The 17213-nt window shown below is 40.9% G+C and overlaps 1 protein-coding gene across 1 annotated transcript in view; it reads left to right on the top strand.

The window, feature by feature from the left end:
- The window catches only part of insrb (insulin receptor b), an 87383-nt gene that overhangs the window by 53505 nt on the left and 16665 nt on the right, over positions 1–17213 (top strand). Inside the window, exons 5-6 of the mRNA XM_077533239.1 lie at positions 12449–12657; positions 13221–13348. Of these exons, the coding sequence (XP_077389365.1) occupies positions 12449–12657; positions 13221–13348 (337 nt within the window). The remainder of the gene's footprint in view (positions 1–12448; positions 12658–13220; positions 13349–17213) is intronic.

Here is a 17213-nt window from a genome sequence, read left to right as displayed (position 1 = left end):
TGACGAGGGCCATGTCCACAAAAAAACACACACACACACACACACACACACACATATTACATAGACCAACTAACATTTTAAAAATACCATATCCGCAAATCATGGAAAATAATTGAGGTAAAATCAGCACATGATTTTCTTGTTTTTGTGTGAGAACTCACAAAATAGCTGGTAACAAATTGTGTTCTTCACAAGAATGTAAACGTTCAGATGGAATGTCAGTGTGTGCCTCGCTGGTCTTCCGCCTGTGTTAGTAAGTCAATCCATGCACACGCTGCAAAGAGACGAGCGTTCCTCTGGCCAATTCCACTGAGCTAATTGGCTGAAAAGGCTTGTGGGTAAGCAGGAGTGTGGGGACGCAGGTGTGTCTTTTGTTGGAAGGACGTGTCACCCTATGTTGAGTGGTTAACGTTATCAGGGCTTTTATTTGTTCAAAACAAAATCCATGTTCAACATAATAGGACTGGATTACAAATGGATGACACACTCCCAGTCTCCTTTGCCAGAACATACATGAAGGAGGGCACTGTCTGGCACAAAAGTCGATACTGTTTGGAGTATAGAAAAAGGTACAAACAGGAAAAATATTAAGTAGCATTTTATCCTTTTCTGTTCTCATTAAAGTCTAGGAACCAACCGCTGTTTAGTAAAAGATTACAATCCATTAACTTGATTAACCTGGGCTTGATTAATTAAGATCCCAAAGAGCAGCTGCTAAATTACGTTTTCACCTTCAACAGATTCTCAGTTGCATGTTCACTGCAACAGATTGCTTACAACAGGGTATAAAAGTATAAAAGTAACAGGGTAAAACAGAATATTGTGTTATATTGCTATATATACATGGGACCTACCAAAAGGAAGAGAGATTAGAGTCTCTTCTTTCATCAGGGAAAAAAAAGTCTATCTCTTTTCGTTTTGCAGCAGTTAGCATTAGAATCATTTTTTATTTTATTTTTTTCTCAATTTTAAACAAGTGTGAATAGAAGTTACTGTTGTTGGTAAGATTTGAAAATGAAAAATAAAACTGCTCAAGCTAAACTTTAGTAAGTGACGAGGTAGTTGCTGTGAGGCTTACTGCTTTGAGTGTCTGCTTGCTTCACGTAGCATTTGGTGCACATTGAGCTTATTTTGTTCTCTTATATTTCTTGTTTTAACACACCTTGTTGTTCCTTCTTTTCAAGAAAAAAAAATCCAAAATAGCCAAAGGAAAGACATAACATACGCAGGTAATCTTCTCAAACTAAACACCTTGTGACCAAGACTGATGACTTCCTCTAAACTTTAAAAGTCGGACTCAGTGTTAGTAAATTGTCAAAAACGTATAATGCTTGCTTTGGTATTTGAAGTCCAGGGAACAAACCCTGTTTTATGAGGAGCTTATATGAAACTACAGCTTTTGAAAAACAAAAGCAGTAACGTTGAGAAATGTCAACAAGCCTCTCGGCAAGCGGTCCCTCTATCAGGAGTCAGCCATGGCTGCTGATAGCATCCATCACCAATACCTGTTTACCGTCTCCTGTTAACTGCTCTCCCCCGAGGGCCACCCGGCCTCTCTTGTCCACGCTGATTCGATTTAAACCTCATTTGGACTTTTTCAAATCTTATTACACAGATGCACACACACGGCTGTTTACCTGTGGCTGCTCAATGTGGTGTGGCGGTGAATGACATCTGTGATACAATGGCGCTGTAAAACAAGACGACCGCAGACATCATACTTTTGCTGTGCGCTAAAAAACTCAGTAAAAATATTTTCTGGCATTTCGGTAGTTAAAAACGTATCAAAAACAAAAAAACAACTAGTTGTGGTCAACACTGTGGTGGACTAGTCATTTACACTTTGCATCATTTCCACAAAGTGTTACAGTGTGGTTGATTTCTGTACTGTGCTAATTTTATCAGCGATTTTTAAATTTAGCCTCAGTTTTAGTTCAGTTTCAATCAGACGTGTTAGTTGTTTTTTAATCACATTTAGTCAACCTCCTCCCATTTTTTTTAAGTCCAGTTTTCGTCGATTTGAAGTTGAGTGCTTTAGTCCAAGTAAAACGTAATTTTATTCATCTTTTTTTACTCAACCAAAACTGTCAGCAATTTAGTTGCGTTTTAGTCAGGACAATCACTTCCCCTTTTACATTTTTTGGCTTATTTTATTTTACCTAGATAAATTGTTTTAATTTTAGTTTTTATTTTGCGTCTGTGTAGCTGCCCAGGTGATTTATGCTAAGTTCTGCTTAACAATAGTTTTCTAGCAGCTCCTATATTAGCTCATCTTCTGTTTGCTTTAACTAAACTTAATCTAACTGAAGCCATAGTTGCCTGTTAAGTATACCGTATCTCAGCACAAATTGAACTTCACACAATTATATCAACAGGTGGCTACTATCCTTACATGCTACAAGCTAGTAAGTTCGCCAGCATTAGTTTGCCGTCGGTTTAACGTTATTGTTGGAACATTAGAGCCTTTGGTTTAATATTATGTTATAACAAACCACCGTGAACTGTGGCGTGTTTCTTCAAGTTTTTTTTTTTTTCTAGCTACTTGAGTAACAGACATTTCTTTTGTGCTTTGGGAAGTAGACACAGAAAGTGGAAGAATGATTTAAAGCCGTTCGTGTTCATATACCACTGTGCCACGTTATGTTTATATTATTTATAGAATACATTTCTTGCCAGTATGTTTAATTGTCACCTTATTCATGTAGCTAACTCAGTTATTGTCTTCCGTCAACACACCCCAGTGGCCCCACATTGGAAAGCTCAATTGGGCATCACAGGTTCGATCAACATTATGGCCACGTGAACTTAACAAAACCACTTGGTACAAATTCCAATATTTGTTATTCTACTGTTCTTAGGAAAAATAAATTATTAAAGAAAAAAAAAACCTCGATATTCAAAATTGTATTTTGTAGAAGCATCGCAGTAAGGAATAGCTTGCCTAGTGGCACGAGGTCCCTCTTAACTTTGGCTGCTGAGTTTCAATGAACGGCTTTTTCTTTGTGCACCAGCCAGCCTCCAGTCCACACTGTGTGCTGGAGGGCCTCTGTTGACGACACCTGGGCCCTAAAGGAAAAAGCAGGACCACTTCAGTCTCCTGACACCTTTTCCCCTTTCCTAATGCATGTGCTGTGTTGCTTCGTCTATTGTCCCGATACCCCTGTGTTCATGTATTATGTATGTGCATACATGCATGCACACCAGTACAAACGGGTTCTCCTTTGTGGTTGGACTCTTCTCCTCGAGCAGTCACCCCGCTGTGTAAATCCCTCAGCTGGGGTTTGTTTTTCAATCAGGCCCCTGGGGGGATGCCATGTGCCTGAGTCTGGCACGCAGGCTGATGGAGGGCCTTGCGACTGCTACCCGCCTCCTGCAAAGTCCACATTATCCATGATTGCCCCTCAATGAATTCACACTAAAATTGCGCCTCATCCATCGCACTACACACTGCAGACACACAAGGGTGTTTGTTTTCCTGTGCGGCTGTTTTTAATTTTTATTAACCTACTTGGACAAAGCATGAGGTCAGAGAAGGATGAAAAGAAGACACTGGTTTCCTTTTTACAGCATCTCCTGCTGTTGACTGTTAAGTATTGGAGGCTGCATCGTGTTATTAAACCCTGGCAAGACATTACACATTGTGTGCTGGTAACTTAAGCCATGTTGATGTTGTCGCTGTTTGCAATGAATAGTTGACCTAGAAGATTCAACATTCACACACGAACAACTTGAGGTAAGAGGGAAAAATGAAATGAGTCATGAAGAAATTATTTGTACTTTCCATCAAAACCGCTTCTAATCAAAACAGACTCATCTAGTTGGCATTCTTGACGAATGTCGACGATTTGATCTTGTTTTGACGCTCTGCAGGAGAATGACAAGGATGGTCTGTGCAATTATTGTTGCCATGGCCTGTAACCTCTGCTACAAGGCCTGTCCTTAGTCTCTCAGATCCTCTCCCCCGTGGTCTTCACCCTTTCCTACCCTCAACCCCCAGCCTCAGTACTAGTACTATTTTACTGTATTCACTTGTGAATCACCTCTGCCCTCCATTCCTTTGCCATCACTGACCGTCTGTCTTTCATAGAGGCATCATTGTGCTCTCAATGTGGCGGAGAGAGAGAGGTGCTGAGATCCGTCGAGTGCCGGCGTGCGTGTGTGTGTGTGTTGCATTTCTGTTTATGCCCCGCAAAGGAGACAAACAGCTCCCTTTTACTCCCCGCTTGGCAGTTCATATATTGTGCTTGCGGCAAATCTCCTTAGTCCGACAGTTATTGGAATTAAGATTTTAATTAGGGTAGGGCTTTAAAGTGGCACACGCTGCATTAGCATGATCAACAAAGGCTTGTTTGAGGGGCGGACTGGCAGCAAGGCACGAGTCGGCATCCTGCAGTCATCAGTCCTGTCAAATTAAGAACAAAGCACACCCTCTAGTGTTTTACTTTGCATTTCAGATTCCACAAAGCTATAACTTAAATTAATAATTGTAACATTCATTTTTGTAAGTCACGTCACCATTTTGACTTGGGGCTGAACTATTATTACCGTTTGCTTTTGGCTTGTTCTTTTCTTTAAAAAAAATACAGCACACATTATGCGTTCCTGACCTTCGTCTCTAGTCCAGTTCAATAACAGCAACGGATAGCTGATCAGAAGTAGAGCAAACACAGCCAAATAACTTTTGCCGATTTTTCCAGATCCCCCAAATTTCTCCCTAAACCATTGACACATTTAAGTGTAAATCAGAGTCACTGTTTTCCTTATGACTAACACTCTCCGCAATCGGCCCCTTCAAGCGGACCCAGGAGACCCTCGGTCTGTCTGCTTCGTTGTTTTGCTTGGCTGGTCGTTGTGCGGCGGAAAGATGGCTCTCAAATCTTCAGCAACCTGAGTTAAGGTTGCGCTGTAGGACTCTAATTGATCATCGCACTTCCAACGGCTCCCTTTTGGAATATAGCAAGTCCCGACGATATGAACACAATGGGTTCGCAAGCAGAATTGTTCATAAATCATTATTAAATTTCATTCTATAACTGCCATTTGAGGTTATTAAAAACACTGTAGTGTGGTGCAGAAAAGGAGATACAGGAGGTGTGTCGCAAAATGCTTTACTCACTTGCCAAAAATAGGAAGTTAACATGAAGTCCCCGTCAAATCATACCCCATCTCAAACCCACGCCTCTACTGTAACATACCTTTTAAGTTGACGTGCATAAACGCTTAGATGAGTGATGCGTAAGCGTAGATGGTGGAGGAGGAAGACCAAGTTATCGTTGGTGAGAGGCAGAGTTGTCTTCTGACAGATCGCTATTTCTTTGGACACATCTTCAGCTGGATACGAACTTGGAACTCTCTCCACTGAGGGGCGAATGTTTGCGAAGGAGATGATTTCTTGTCAGGGTTCGCTCAAGGTTGCAAACGTTTCCCAACAGTTTTAATGATCTTGTCGCAAGGAAATGTTCGAAATTTCCTTGCAGCAAGAAAAATTGCTGCGTCTTTAAAACGTCTTTGTGACCTTGAACGATCTGTGATGAAAAATTAGTACCTGATATACCCTCATAAACACGTTCACCCGTTAAGCTGTGGGATATGGGCTTTATATCTTTGGTAGATTTCTCTGAGTGCAAGTTCAGGTGAGGCTGTTGTGGTGGAAGGCATTGTTGTGGCAGAAGTTGGCTGATGAAGGGCATTTCAAAGGATCCGGCAACCTGAGAGGTCTTCCTCCTTCTTCTTTGTGGTGTTTAACGGGGGCTGGCAAACTGACTGAGTGTTTTTCCGCTCGAATTGACAATGCACATATGGAGCGATGCTAGTCAGTCAGAAAGGGCAACTATAGTTCTGTTCTATATTATGTGGCATATGCTTAAAAATATAAACTTCCAAAGTAATACAGCATTTTTAGGAACATTTACTGTTCGACATGGACCTCAGTCAGCGTATGTATCTACGATTGTTCGTTAGTCAGGTTTTCGTAGTTTGTAGCTTTCGGGTTTACTGTGGTGGTCTTGGGGTCATAGCTTCCACAGGTGTATGGGGGAGATTTCTTGACATAGAACAAAACAATAATGCTAGAGCTTGATGGCAAGTTTCCCTCCTGCCTCTCACAATAAACAGCCTTCCCGCGGCTTTACACGAGGTAGTTCGAGGAAGGAGACAAATTGTCTGCTAGAATGCTTCGGAATCTGTTTTTTCTTTTGAGGAAAGTTTGATTGCTCTCTTTGGGATTATCCAACATTCAGAGGCGTTTCATCTTCCGTTCTGCAACACTTCAGTGGTTACAACACTGCAGTCTCTCACTATCACCTGCTCTGCTCAGTGTGCATAAAATGCATGTGCACGTGAGTTTATATTTCTCTCTGTAAATCTGCTTGGTACTGTGTTGTGAATATAAAGTAGATCAGCTCGGAGCTGCACTGCAGGTCCTGTCAGACCAAAATCTTGCGGTATTGGTGACACTAGCTTATTTCACTCAGAGATCGCTCAAAATTGCTTCATCTGCGCCTCAACAGAAGATCCAGTTTTTATCTATCTTTGCCGTAATAAAACGAATTATTGGCGCAACTGTTTACAATACTCGCCCAAATTCCAGTACAGAAGTCGGAAGGAGTAAGCTTTGGTTGTTAAACCTTACATCTCTGTATTGGGGATTTCCTTTTCCTGTTTTCTTGTGTAGCATATGTGAGCTAAAATGCGTGTTGATTGCAGTCCTACAGGATGTGCACATGCGGCAGAGTTTTGGAAAGACAAATAACGATGGCGGGTTACTAATGACAGATGTGTCAGGGTAGAGAAGAATAAGGGAGTGGCGAGGACGGTCATCATTGCAGCGCATCGATTTTACCTCTATCCTTAGCGTCTGTAATGAGATCTAGTGGTTGTGGTTTTCTGGAAGAGCAGATTTGTCACCTGCGGCAAGACACTACGGCTGAACGGGACGGTGTGAGGTTGGTCAAGAGAAGGGGAGGATGCAAGTGAAGGAAATATGCCAGAGGTGTGGAGAGGTTTGGGATGCTATAAAAGGTTTTAGGGCGAGTCATGAGGATCAGACACAAATTATGACGAGAGGGGAATCTAAGAAAATGCCTGTTGAGAGCGTACGGCTAATTACTGCAGACAGTCTGTGTCTGGACTCATCTCCATGGTAACAAGACGGGCCAGCCTGGCCGACCAGTGTGCAGGAAGACACAGAAAAGGAAATCAATGAACAGACAGACAAAGCTCAACAAAAAGCGCCGCTCCATTAAGCTACACCTATCTTTTGATAGCGTCTCTTATCACACAGTTTGTCCACCAGGTCATCATGACCTGCCTGTGGAAATGACACTTGATTGCTAGAGCACTTCTTAACGAAGAGGTAACCTTACGTAAAAGAGTTTGTTTGCACATGTGGATAGATTTGGCTTGCGTCAAGCTTGTGATTTAACTTGTGATCCAAATGTTGCTGCAAAGTACGTCGTTCGTAATCACAAGCTTTATCATGAACATGCTTTGTATTTGTAGGGAAATGTGTAGTTACGGTTCATGAAAGTTAAGTTACTTGGCAGGTTGAGGCATGAATACAAATATGCGGATGATTTGTGTGCCAAATATGACATGAAGAAACAACACTTTTTAAATATATCCATGAGGACTTATTTTCTAATTTAAACAACTTCTGATACTGCCTGCAGGGTTGTTGTTGTTTTTATTAGATGTAAACTATTCCACCTTAGGCTTTTATTCACATCATGTATTCAAAGTTATTTCAAATGTTTTAGAAAATGGGGATCCGTTTTCCTGACGTGATGAAAAACTGAGATCTGCTTTGGATTCCACGCCCAAAAATTAGTTAAAAATAGTTGTCAGATGCAACAAAAAGTGTGTTCCCCAGTGTAAACTGTACCAAGGTCAAACTTGCATGCCATGATAATCATAAAACCTCTTAACTTTACAGGCAATGTTTTCAGTAACACACCTTACTGTAAAAGTATAAAGGAAATTACCCATTGTTAACATGGAACCGATAAACTCTTATCAAGCTAATTATGCTCTAGCCAGTAGCCATGTTATATTATATACTTCGCCACTGCTACATTGCAGTGACTTCCCTTAAGATCACTGTTACACATTTCCTCTTTTCCATCACAGGCAACCTTTTATAATGGCTTCACATAAATTGAGATTCATATTTTTTTTGTTTTTACCACAATTGCTGCCCCCTTGTTCTATCTTCCACTTTATCTTTACCTTCACTGATTGTACACAGACATTTGTTTGTTTGAGTGTATGTAATAACCATGCAAAAGGTTGACCTTTATCATGTTGACTAGCTGATGGAACTGTTGTTGTAGAGAAAACGTGTTCTCTTCCCAGCCAAATGATGGTAGCAGTAGCATAGACTATTACGTTCCTTCAACCCCATAGGACACCCAGACAAACTCATTGGAAAAGCAAGTGCGATTTCAACAATCATACAAATATAAGATTATCCATGGTATTTCCCGCCTGAACCCGCGCAGCACGTTTTTATGCGTTTTGCTGCTCAAACAGATTGGAAACTTTGACACATACTGTACGGGAACCTCTTAGGTTGCCTTGTTTGGAAAGTGGCTTGCATAATAGCTGCTCTTTATCTGTGTGTCAATAACCCTGAGAGAGAGGGAGTGGCTGCTCGGCAAGGAAAAGAAAGGCTTGGAGTACTGCGCTCTTCTCTTTGAATGCAGGCAGACTCTCCATGAAGGGAATGCGTGGTTGTTTTGGTCTGGGGACAATAAACTAGAATGATACATTGAGTGGTTAAACTTGCTGACAAATATGCCGGCATCTGACCGACACGTGTTTGGGAGTTGTGCGTAAGAAGGTAGAGCGTGGGTTCAACTGTATTATATTTTTGTGTACACACTATTTATTGATCAATGAAAAATCGAGGTTTTTAAAGTGTTATTTTGCTTGATGATGTTGCTTTATTTCTATAGAATTGGTGGGGGATTCACCAGTCAGTCAATTGTTGTTTACACCTCTTACGTCTCTCTCTCCGCACTCTCCAGGCGAATGTCTTACATCAGATCTCCAAAGCATTTATAGCAAAGCCACCCTGGCCAAATATAGTAAACGTGAATCCAGCAGCTTTGTGTGTGTGCGTGCTGATGTCCGTGCTCGCTTGTGTTTTCCAACGTAAATGGCTGTGGGGCAAAAACGTGTCTGTTATTGTTCCCAGCACTTCGCCTGCAGACAACACTACCAATTAAAGGGGCAGTTTTATGTGTTAAGTGCAGGAAGTGTTGCCGTGTGTGGCTGCTCGCGATTGGCTGCCCGGCCTTTCCCATGTTCCTTCCCTGTTGCCCGAGCAGCCGGGGCTCTTTACTGCCGTGAGCCTGATGAAAGGTAAACACAACAAACCTTTGATCAGGATTTGTGCTTTAAAACCCTTACTGGAACTGCACGTGGGGAAGTGGCGGGCAAATTACTGCGCGACACCAAGATTTACATGTGTGTGTGTTTACCTTAATGAGCGCTAAAGCTCACTTGGCATCGCTCCTCCTCGGTGTTGCGAAAGCATTTGCCCATCCGTGCTCTCCCCCCTCCCTCCAAGCCAGCATAAAAACAAAACAAGGCGTATGAATGAAAGTGGGCGGGGTTGGCTGGCCTAGAAAGGCAGGCAGGCAGATAGAGCGATAGATAGTGGTGCAGGGCAGGGTGAGGTTGTGGCAGAGAGGAGGCGGCCAAGAATGAATGAGTGAGCTGAACGGAGCATGTTTGGCATAGCTGTCAGCCTTACTGTTGTTGATGCCGACATTTTAAAGTAGAAGACGAGAAATCACCCAGGCACACAGTCTGTCAATATTTTTCTTAAAAGTACAGTAAACAACACATCACAGTGTTATATTAGTAATTTTAAGGCAAGCTGAGTCTTGTACATGAAATTCCTCCTATGTAGTATCAGTAGCGGGGTCTTTGCAAGCTTGTTGACTCCGCTGCCCCCTGCCTGCCGCAGCAAGGCCAGGGTTAACCCTGGGTGTCTCTCCTGCCTGACATGGAAGAGGCCATTGAATAGCTGCCTCCCCCATCCAGCAAACACATTGGCTAAGACTGAGGGTGGATCTGGGGCTGGAGCAGCGCGCCGGCATGGAGTCCCGACAGGAGCTGGATCGGCAAGCGCAGCATGGACACATACTGCAGACAGTCGAGAGGGGGAGGGCGAAGCATTTTTCTCAGACTGGTGGCGGCTTTCGTAGGTCAGGAAAACTGCAGCGACACCTGCTTTAAACTCGAGCAGACTCTCCGATGTTATTGTTCTTTACTCTAACCTTCTAAAGCGCTGTTCTCCCCTGCCATGAGACCCCATCTGTCCTTTGCGTTTGCACAGGCAGCACAACAGGCAGCCCCTCACGTGTGGAAGAGGGAGGGGTGGTCCTAACTGTATCTTTGGCAATGAGTGCTCATGTGAGCCACAATGAGTTGGCATCCCACAGAGGCGAGCATACACTGCCACCATTGTACTATAGCTCATTTACTGTGTTAACCATCTTTTTGTTCATGTTGTTTCGAATGTTTTCAAATTCTATAGGATGAATTCTAAACTCGAAGGTCAACCTCAGTCGATTCCGCTGAGTGGTACTCAAATAAACCACACAAGTCACATAAGATCCAATCAAACTCCTTTGTTGCACACACTGACTGTGGTCTACCTTTATCAAGCCAAGGGAAATTGGAAAAAAGCCAGGATGTAGAAAGTAACCAAAGTCAAACCAACAACTAGTGCTAAAGCATTTCTTGACATTATGTTCTATTTAGGGCATTCTGATTAAGATTGTGTTTGTGGAATATGAATTAAGCAGTAAAATTCATCCATTTTTCTCCATTTCCATTTTGCCACGATTGAAATTGACATTGCAGTGCTGAAGGGCTCAGGTAACAACCAATAGTGGCTCGCCTGTTTTCTGAAGCTGAATTGTGGTTGGTTGTTACCTGAGCAACTGTGATGTTATTTTCAGTGGACAGCAGATGTAGAAAAACAGGTGTTTTTTGCTGCGGAACTCGTATTCCACAAATAAAAATATTAATCAGTGTCCCATTTTTAGACTAGTGGGGGCCCAGAAAACATAATGTAAAAAAATAATAATAATAATACAAAAACAATGCTGCTCAGTCAACTCACCCATCCATCTATTGGTGCTCATTCACTAAAACCGAAACATTCTGCAACGTCAGACAAAAGTCTCGGACACCTCAAGAATCTTTCTGCTTTAACGAGGTCTGTTTATGTCACGATAACCGTGCAAATAACTTGTTGTTCTCAAGATTACTGAACATTGTCATTGATATTTGGAACAATAAATACAATATATATTTGCTAAATAAAAAAATACAAATAAGACAGACCCCGACGGTTCACAAAAGTTTACAGGTACCGTTAGTACTTTTGATACATAAAATATCCTGAAGAAAAAACAATAATAGATACTATTTAAGGGGAGAAAAGATCTATATATCCAATATATATATATATATATATATATATATATATATATATATATATATATATATATATATATATATATATTTATTTTTTTTTCTTAAAAATGCATGAAATTAATAGCAGTTTTCTATTCTTCTATTTCTAGTTTCTGATCGTAAAACAGCCACAAGGCACATCACAAGTAGATCAAAAGTAACAAGCAACACGTTGAATGACTGCATCATTTTTATTTTTATTTTATTTTATTTTTTTTACTTTAGCCATGCAGATGGTTCATTTGTGAGATATAAAGCGTCTTAAAGGAACTGTAAATGAATGCTGAATTGTAAAGATCCAGTGTATTATTCTTTATCTATTGATTATGTATTACTTTGTTACCGGAGTGAAACAGTGTCAGTAAACGCTTCCCTTTCGGTGATTTATGATGGATCCCTGTTTTGTTCACAACCAGTCAGCATGCGCATTTGGTAGAAAGGTCAGCGGCCAGTATGAGATGTAATGAGTCTCTACTGGGCCACAGATGAGGCAATAACCGCCCGTTTATTAGATCATTACAGGGTACTGGTCGAACCTGAAGGCTAATCCGATCACATTGACACTCTGGCTCTCGGACCGAACGTTCTTTCCCGATAGGTCAAATGAAACTTGACACGAGCCAATGACATATAATGTTCAGCCCATTGGCAAATTAAGTTTTCTCCATGGCGCTGCGCACTGGGGCTGTGAACAATCAGTGCTCATTCATGTTTGCATGCAAATTGCAGCTGGAGCTTGACGAATTGTATGCGTTTCAATGGTAATTAGTGTTAGAGCGTAATAGTGTCCATTTGGCCAAAGTAAGTAAGAATTTTCAGCCAACTTTTTTTTTTTTTTTTTTTTTTTTTTTTTTTTTTGCGTAACCATGATGTTTTAATACAGAACTACAGGTTCTTATTGGTTACAACTTGGTATTAACCACCTCTTTTCCTTCTCCCCTCTGCCACTCTTTAGTGTGCCTGGACCGCTGTAAGCACGGCGCATGTAACATCCACGGCCAATGCTGCCACGACCAGTGCTTGGGCAGCTGCTCAGAGCCGGGCAATGCCAGCAGCTGCGTGGCCTGCAGGAACCTCCAGCACGGCAACACCTGTGTGGAGAAGTGCCCCCCTGGATACTACGTCTTCAGGGGATGGCGCTGTGTCAGCTTCTCCTTCTGCCAGGTTGGTTGCTCTTATTATGATCGCCTCTCCTTAACTCATTTGCTCCCAAAGACGTATCAACACGTTCTATTTTAAATATTACCATGGTGCCAAAAACTTATTTATGCGTTTTTAATTGGGGGGTTTTTATGCTCAAGCATATGGAGGGCTTTGATTCAGCTTCTGACCTGAAGAGGTCGCTTAAAGCAATGGTAGTTATTACAAAAAAAACGGCCAGCAGGTGGCACCAGAGTATACGAGAACAACCAGGCCCATGTTGCAATAAGCTCTTTCCTCCAATGTTTTCAACAGGTTTGTGAATAATGATGAAACTTAGCTATATTCTTATGCTAATTGCTGCAAAATAGAAACAGATACATATATGTTTTTTTTTCCTGATGAAGAGACTCTAATCTTTCTTTTGGTAGGTTCCATGCTTTTATAGAACCCAATTTTCTGTGGGCCTTGCAAAATCAGTCAAAATCCAGTAAAACAGCCGGAAACGAAAAAGGTTGCTTCAGTGAAAATTGCTGCGAGTGAACGAGTTAAGATGAAGAATATTTAGTCTCTGCTGCTTCTCACAGGCGCTCCACAACCAGTGTAAGGAGACCAAGAGACTGAACCAGGGCCGGGAGTGCGACGAATACGTCACCCACAACGGCGCCTGCATTCCAGAGTGCCCTTCTGGATACACCACTATAAACTCCTCCATGTATGTCTGACGCACGCACACACGCACGCCACCATCGTCATTATTGATAGTGGCGACTGGCGCATGATATCAGTCACCCACATCAACTCCGCAGTGTCTGCACAGGCTTGCTGCCGCACTCTGGAAGCACACGAGAACTGATGACATTTGGAAGTTGGCAAACACGAAGACGGGTTTTTATTTATTTTATTAACTTTTTTACATTTTGTGCAACCTTGACTCAAAATCTTTTTAGTAGCGACAAAAAGCAAAGGCCAAATCATGAGCCCCACTTTTTTTTTTGGGTTGTTGTTTTGTTTTGCCTCCATGCAAGTGTACAGATTCCTTTCAGACAGACAATGTATTTGTGAAATAATTTAATTATTTCCAATAATTCTTATTATTTTAACTGTAAGTGTTTAGTATTTTTTTTTTTTAGTACTCAACTTTTGAGTAGTTACCGATATCATGCACTGTACTTTTGATTAGGGATGTCCGATACCACATTTTAGGCCGATACTCCACTCTTAAGTAGTCATAGATTACAATACCAAATACAGATACCACCACTACATAAAATTCCGGCCAAAAATGACATATCATTTTAAAGAAAGACCCATATATTCCAATATAGTATTTTTCCTTAAAAAAAAAGAAAAGAAATCAATATCAATTTTCTATTCATCAAATTTTTTATTTCTAGTTTCTGATCATAAAATGGCCACAAGATGGCGGCCAATACTGGTATCGGCCAGCATCACGAGGCTGGTATCGGCACTCGCCCATCCCTACTTTTGATACATGAAATTTCGCTCCAAAAACCAATGATAGATAATTTTAAGGGGATATATACATATCACAATATAGCATTATTCCTTAAAATTGTATAAAATTAATGGTAATTTTGTATTCTTCTAATTTCTAGTTCCCGAAAATGGCCATACTGATATCGGCTTCCGCCGCGAGTGCCGATACATTGAGATAAGGCCGGGTAATTTATCCCAATACTGATACTTGGTATCGTAATGCGCCCATCCCTAATTCTATTGATTATCAATCAGGGTTTTGAAATTCTGACCTAAGGGCTGCATTCATACTGGGGTGTTAATATGGTTGCAAAAGCCATAACCATAAGGTTGTAACTTTAATAAAAACGTATTCCTATAATAAATGGACCATTAGCGCATTGCCAAACATCCTGACCACCGTTTGTACGTAATTGTCATTGTAGATCAATCACGTGTAAATCAATACTAGGAAGTGGAAGAAGTTGTGTTTTTTATGTGAGGATGTCCTCGCAAAAGTCCTTCACAGTGAAAGTCTTGATGAGAAAGTAACCACTCCCACTAAAATAGTTAAAAGTACCTCAGTTACTGTCTAGTAAATGTGAATTACCTCGTGTTAACATTTGTAGTCGTTGGCCAAGCATTGCTTATTTTGGAAGCTGGCTTTCATTATAATGCCAGAATCATTTTGCTGCCAATAACTGATTAATTTCCTGTTTGAAAGATTACTCAGTGACTTGGAACCTGTTCACTAAGGCGGCTTAAGTGTGATTATTTCATGTGAAGCAAATGTATTAAGGATTGATGGGTTTTTTTCTTTATTATTTTGGATTTAATCGGAGCTGATGGTTGCTGTGGTCAGCATAACTGGTGCAGATGTAGTTCAGTTTACTGTACAATCAGATATAAGTGAGCAATGAGGCAAATTGCGATGTTAAAAAGTTCTGACAGCAGTTTTCTGCATATATTGACGACCATAGCGAGCACATCAGTGGATTTCTTATTTTGAACTGCCAACTGTTACTAAAAAAAGGAGAGTTGTTCCAAAACATCCACGCAGGTTTGGACCATAAGATTAAAACATATTGGGTAAAGTCCTCCTGTTGTCCCTTTGTGGCTCGGAAAATGTGACATGTAACAAGTGGCAGGCCAAGATGAGTCTTTAGTGGGAAGAGGAGCAATTTTTGTACGTGCGGAGACAGTAGTGGGGTGTGGAGACGGACAGATGGGAGAGGGAATTAAAAGGGCAGCGCTTTGTATTTATGTTCTAATAAGAGAAGGTTGCCCCGAGGATATTTCCATCATGTGGCTAAATAATTAAAGATATTACCTGTGTGCAAGTGTTTTTACCCCTTTTCACTGTGTTGATATAAATGTTTTTGTTTGCTTAAAAAAAAAAAAAAAAAAAGAAGAAGAAAAAGAACACACCCTGTCGCTCGAACATTTCAGCCCCCTATAATGTCATTTTTTCAACATACATCATGTACATGTGCGCAGGAGAGTGAGCGACTTTCTCTGCATGCCAGACTTTGGGGATTATCAGGACCCTTAAAAAAAAAAAAAAGCATTGCAGTAAGTTAGTCATAATCTAGGCAGACGGCAGAGGGGCTTCCTTTGAGTGATTTTCTATGCTCATATACACAATAAGTAATAAACTATTTCCCCTCTTTTTTTAAATCCAAAAATGGAATGTACTTTTTCATAATAATGTACATAATGGTGTTATACTACCACTTTCGACTAGGTTAGCATAGTTGCTTTAAATTCTTAGGTTGTCTGTGCTACCATGTTTTTTTCCCTCTTTTTTTTTTTTTTTCTTCTTCATATTACATATTAACAAGACGTAAATGTTAGGTTAATTGAAGACCCTAAATTGTCTTTAATTAGTTGCGAATGTGAACGTGAACTGCTTTTAATATGTACCCTGCAATGAACTGGTGACCAAGTCAGGTGCAATAGGCTCCAGCTCACCCACGACCCTAACGAGCATAAGCAGTATATTTAAAGAAATACTTTTTTTTTTTTTCAAGAAAAAATTCTTTACATTATGTTCAATGCAACCCCACTAGTCTAAACACAACATTCTGCTTAATATTATGTTTGTGAAATATGAACAAAGCAGCAAAATGCACCAGTTTTTATCCATCTCACGGGGCGGCCATTTTGCCACTTGCGGTCTGAAAAATGACATCACAATTGCTCAGGTAATTCAAGTCACGGCTCATCTTGCGAACGTCACATGACCAAACTCAGAAAACAAGTGAGCCATGATTGGTTGTTACCTGAGCCCTAAGCAACTATGATGTAATTATTAGACAGCATGGGGCAAAAATGGCCGCCCCCTGATGTGTAAAAATGAGTGGATTTTTCTGCTTTATTCATATTCCACTAACGCAATATTAAGTCATCAGTCCTAGTGGCGTTGCATACAACATAATATTGTAAAGAAATTTTCTGGGTTGACTTCCTCTTCAACTTTAATAAATCCTGTTTCTGTTGCACCTCTTATTCGATTTCTCCAAGTTTGCTCACAAAAAGTTGGTCAATAGCAGTTCTGCCTCAGAGTCAGGAATTGGAACCAAAACAGGAAGTAGAAACCAACCAGAACAACAACATTAAACAACATTAAAATTGGAACCAAAACAGGAAGTAGAAACCAACCAGAACAACAACATTAAAAATGACTTAACAGAAGCAACAGTCATCCATATGGCTACTGGCGATTATCTCTCACTGGCAATGACACTGAAACACATGTTAATGTTGGACAAAAGTTTTAATTAAATCCTTTTTTGAGAAATTTTGCTCCAGCACTTTAGTCGTACTCTGGTGCGAGATAGATAAAAAATAAAGCAAACCAGTGCAGTTGAAAACGAGCATGTTGGTGTGTGTTGCCGTGAAGCATCTGGTTCCGCCAGACCTGCATCCACTCTTCCAGATGGTTCTACCAGACACCGTTGCCCAAGTCACCGGGTTCAACCGGACAGATAAACACTGACTGGCCCTTTAAGAGCTGCTCTCCGGACCCAGCCTGCTGTCTGCCTGTGTGTCTGTGTTTTTCACTACAACGGGCCAAAACATTCTCTCTTTCTACATTGCAA

Source organism: Festucalex cinctus, chromosome 10 (genome assembly GCF_051991245.1).
Source record: "Festucalex cinctus isolate MCC-2025b chromosome 10, RoL_Fcin_1.0, whole genome shotgun sequence".
NCBI classification, from domain to species: domain Eukaryota; kingdom Metazoa; phylum Chordata; class Actinopteri; order Syngnathiformes; family Syngnathidae; genus Festucalex; species Festucalex cinctus.
The sequence above is the reverse complement of the archived record's forward strand: the minus strand, read 5'-3'. Positions and strand labels throughout refer to the sequence as shown.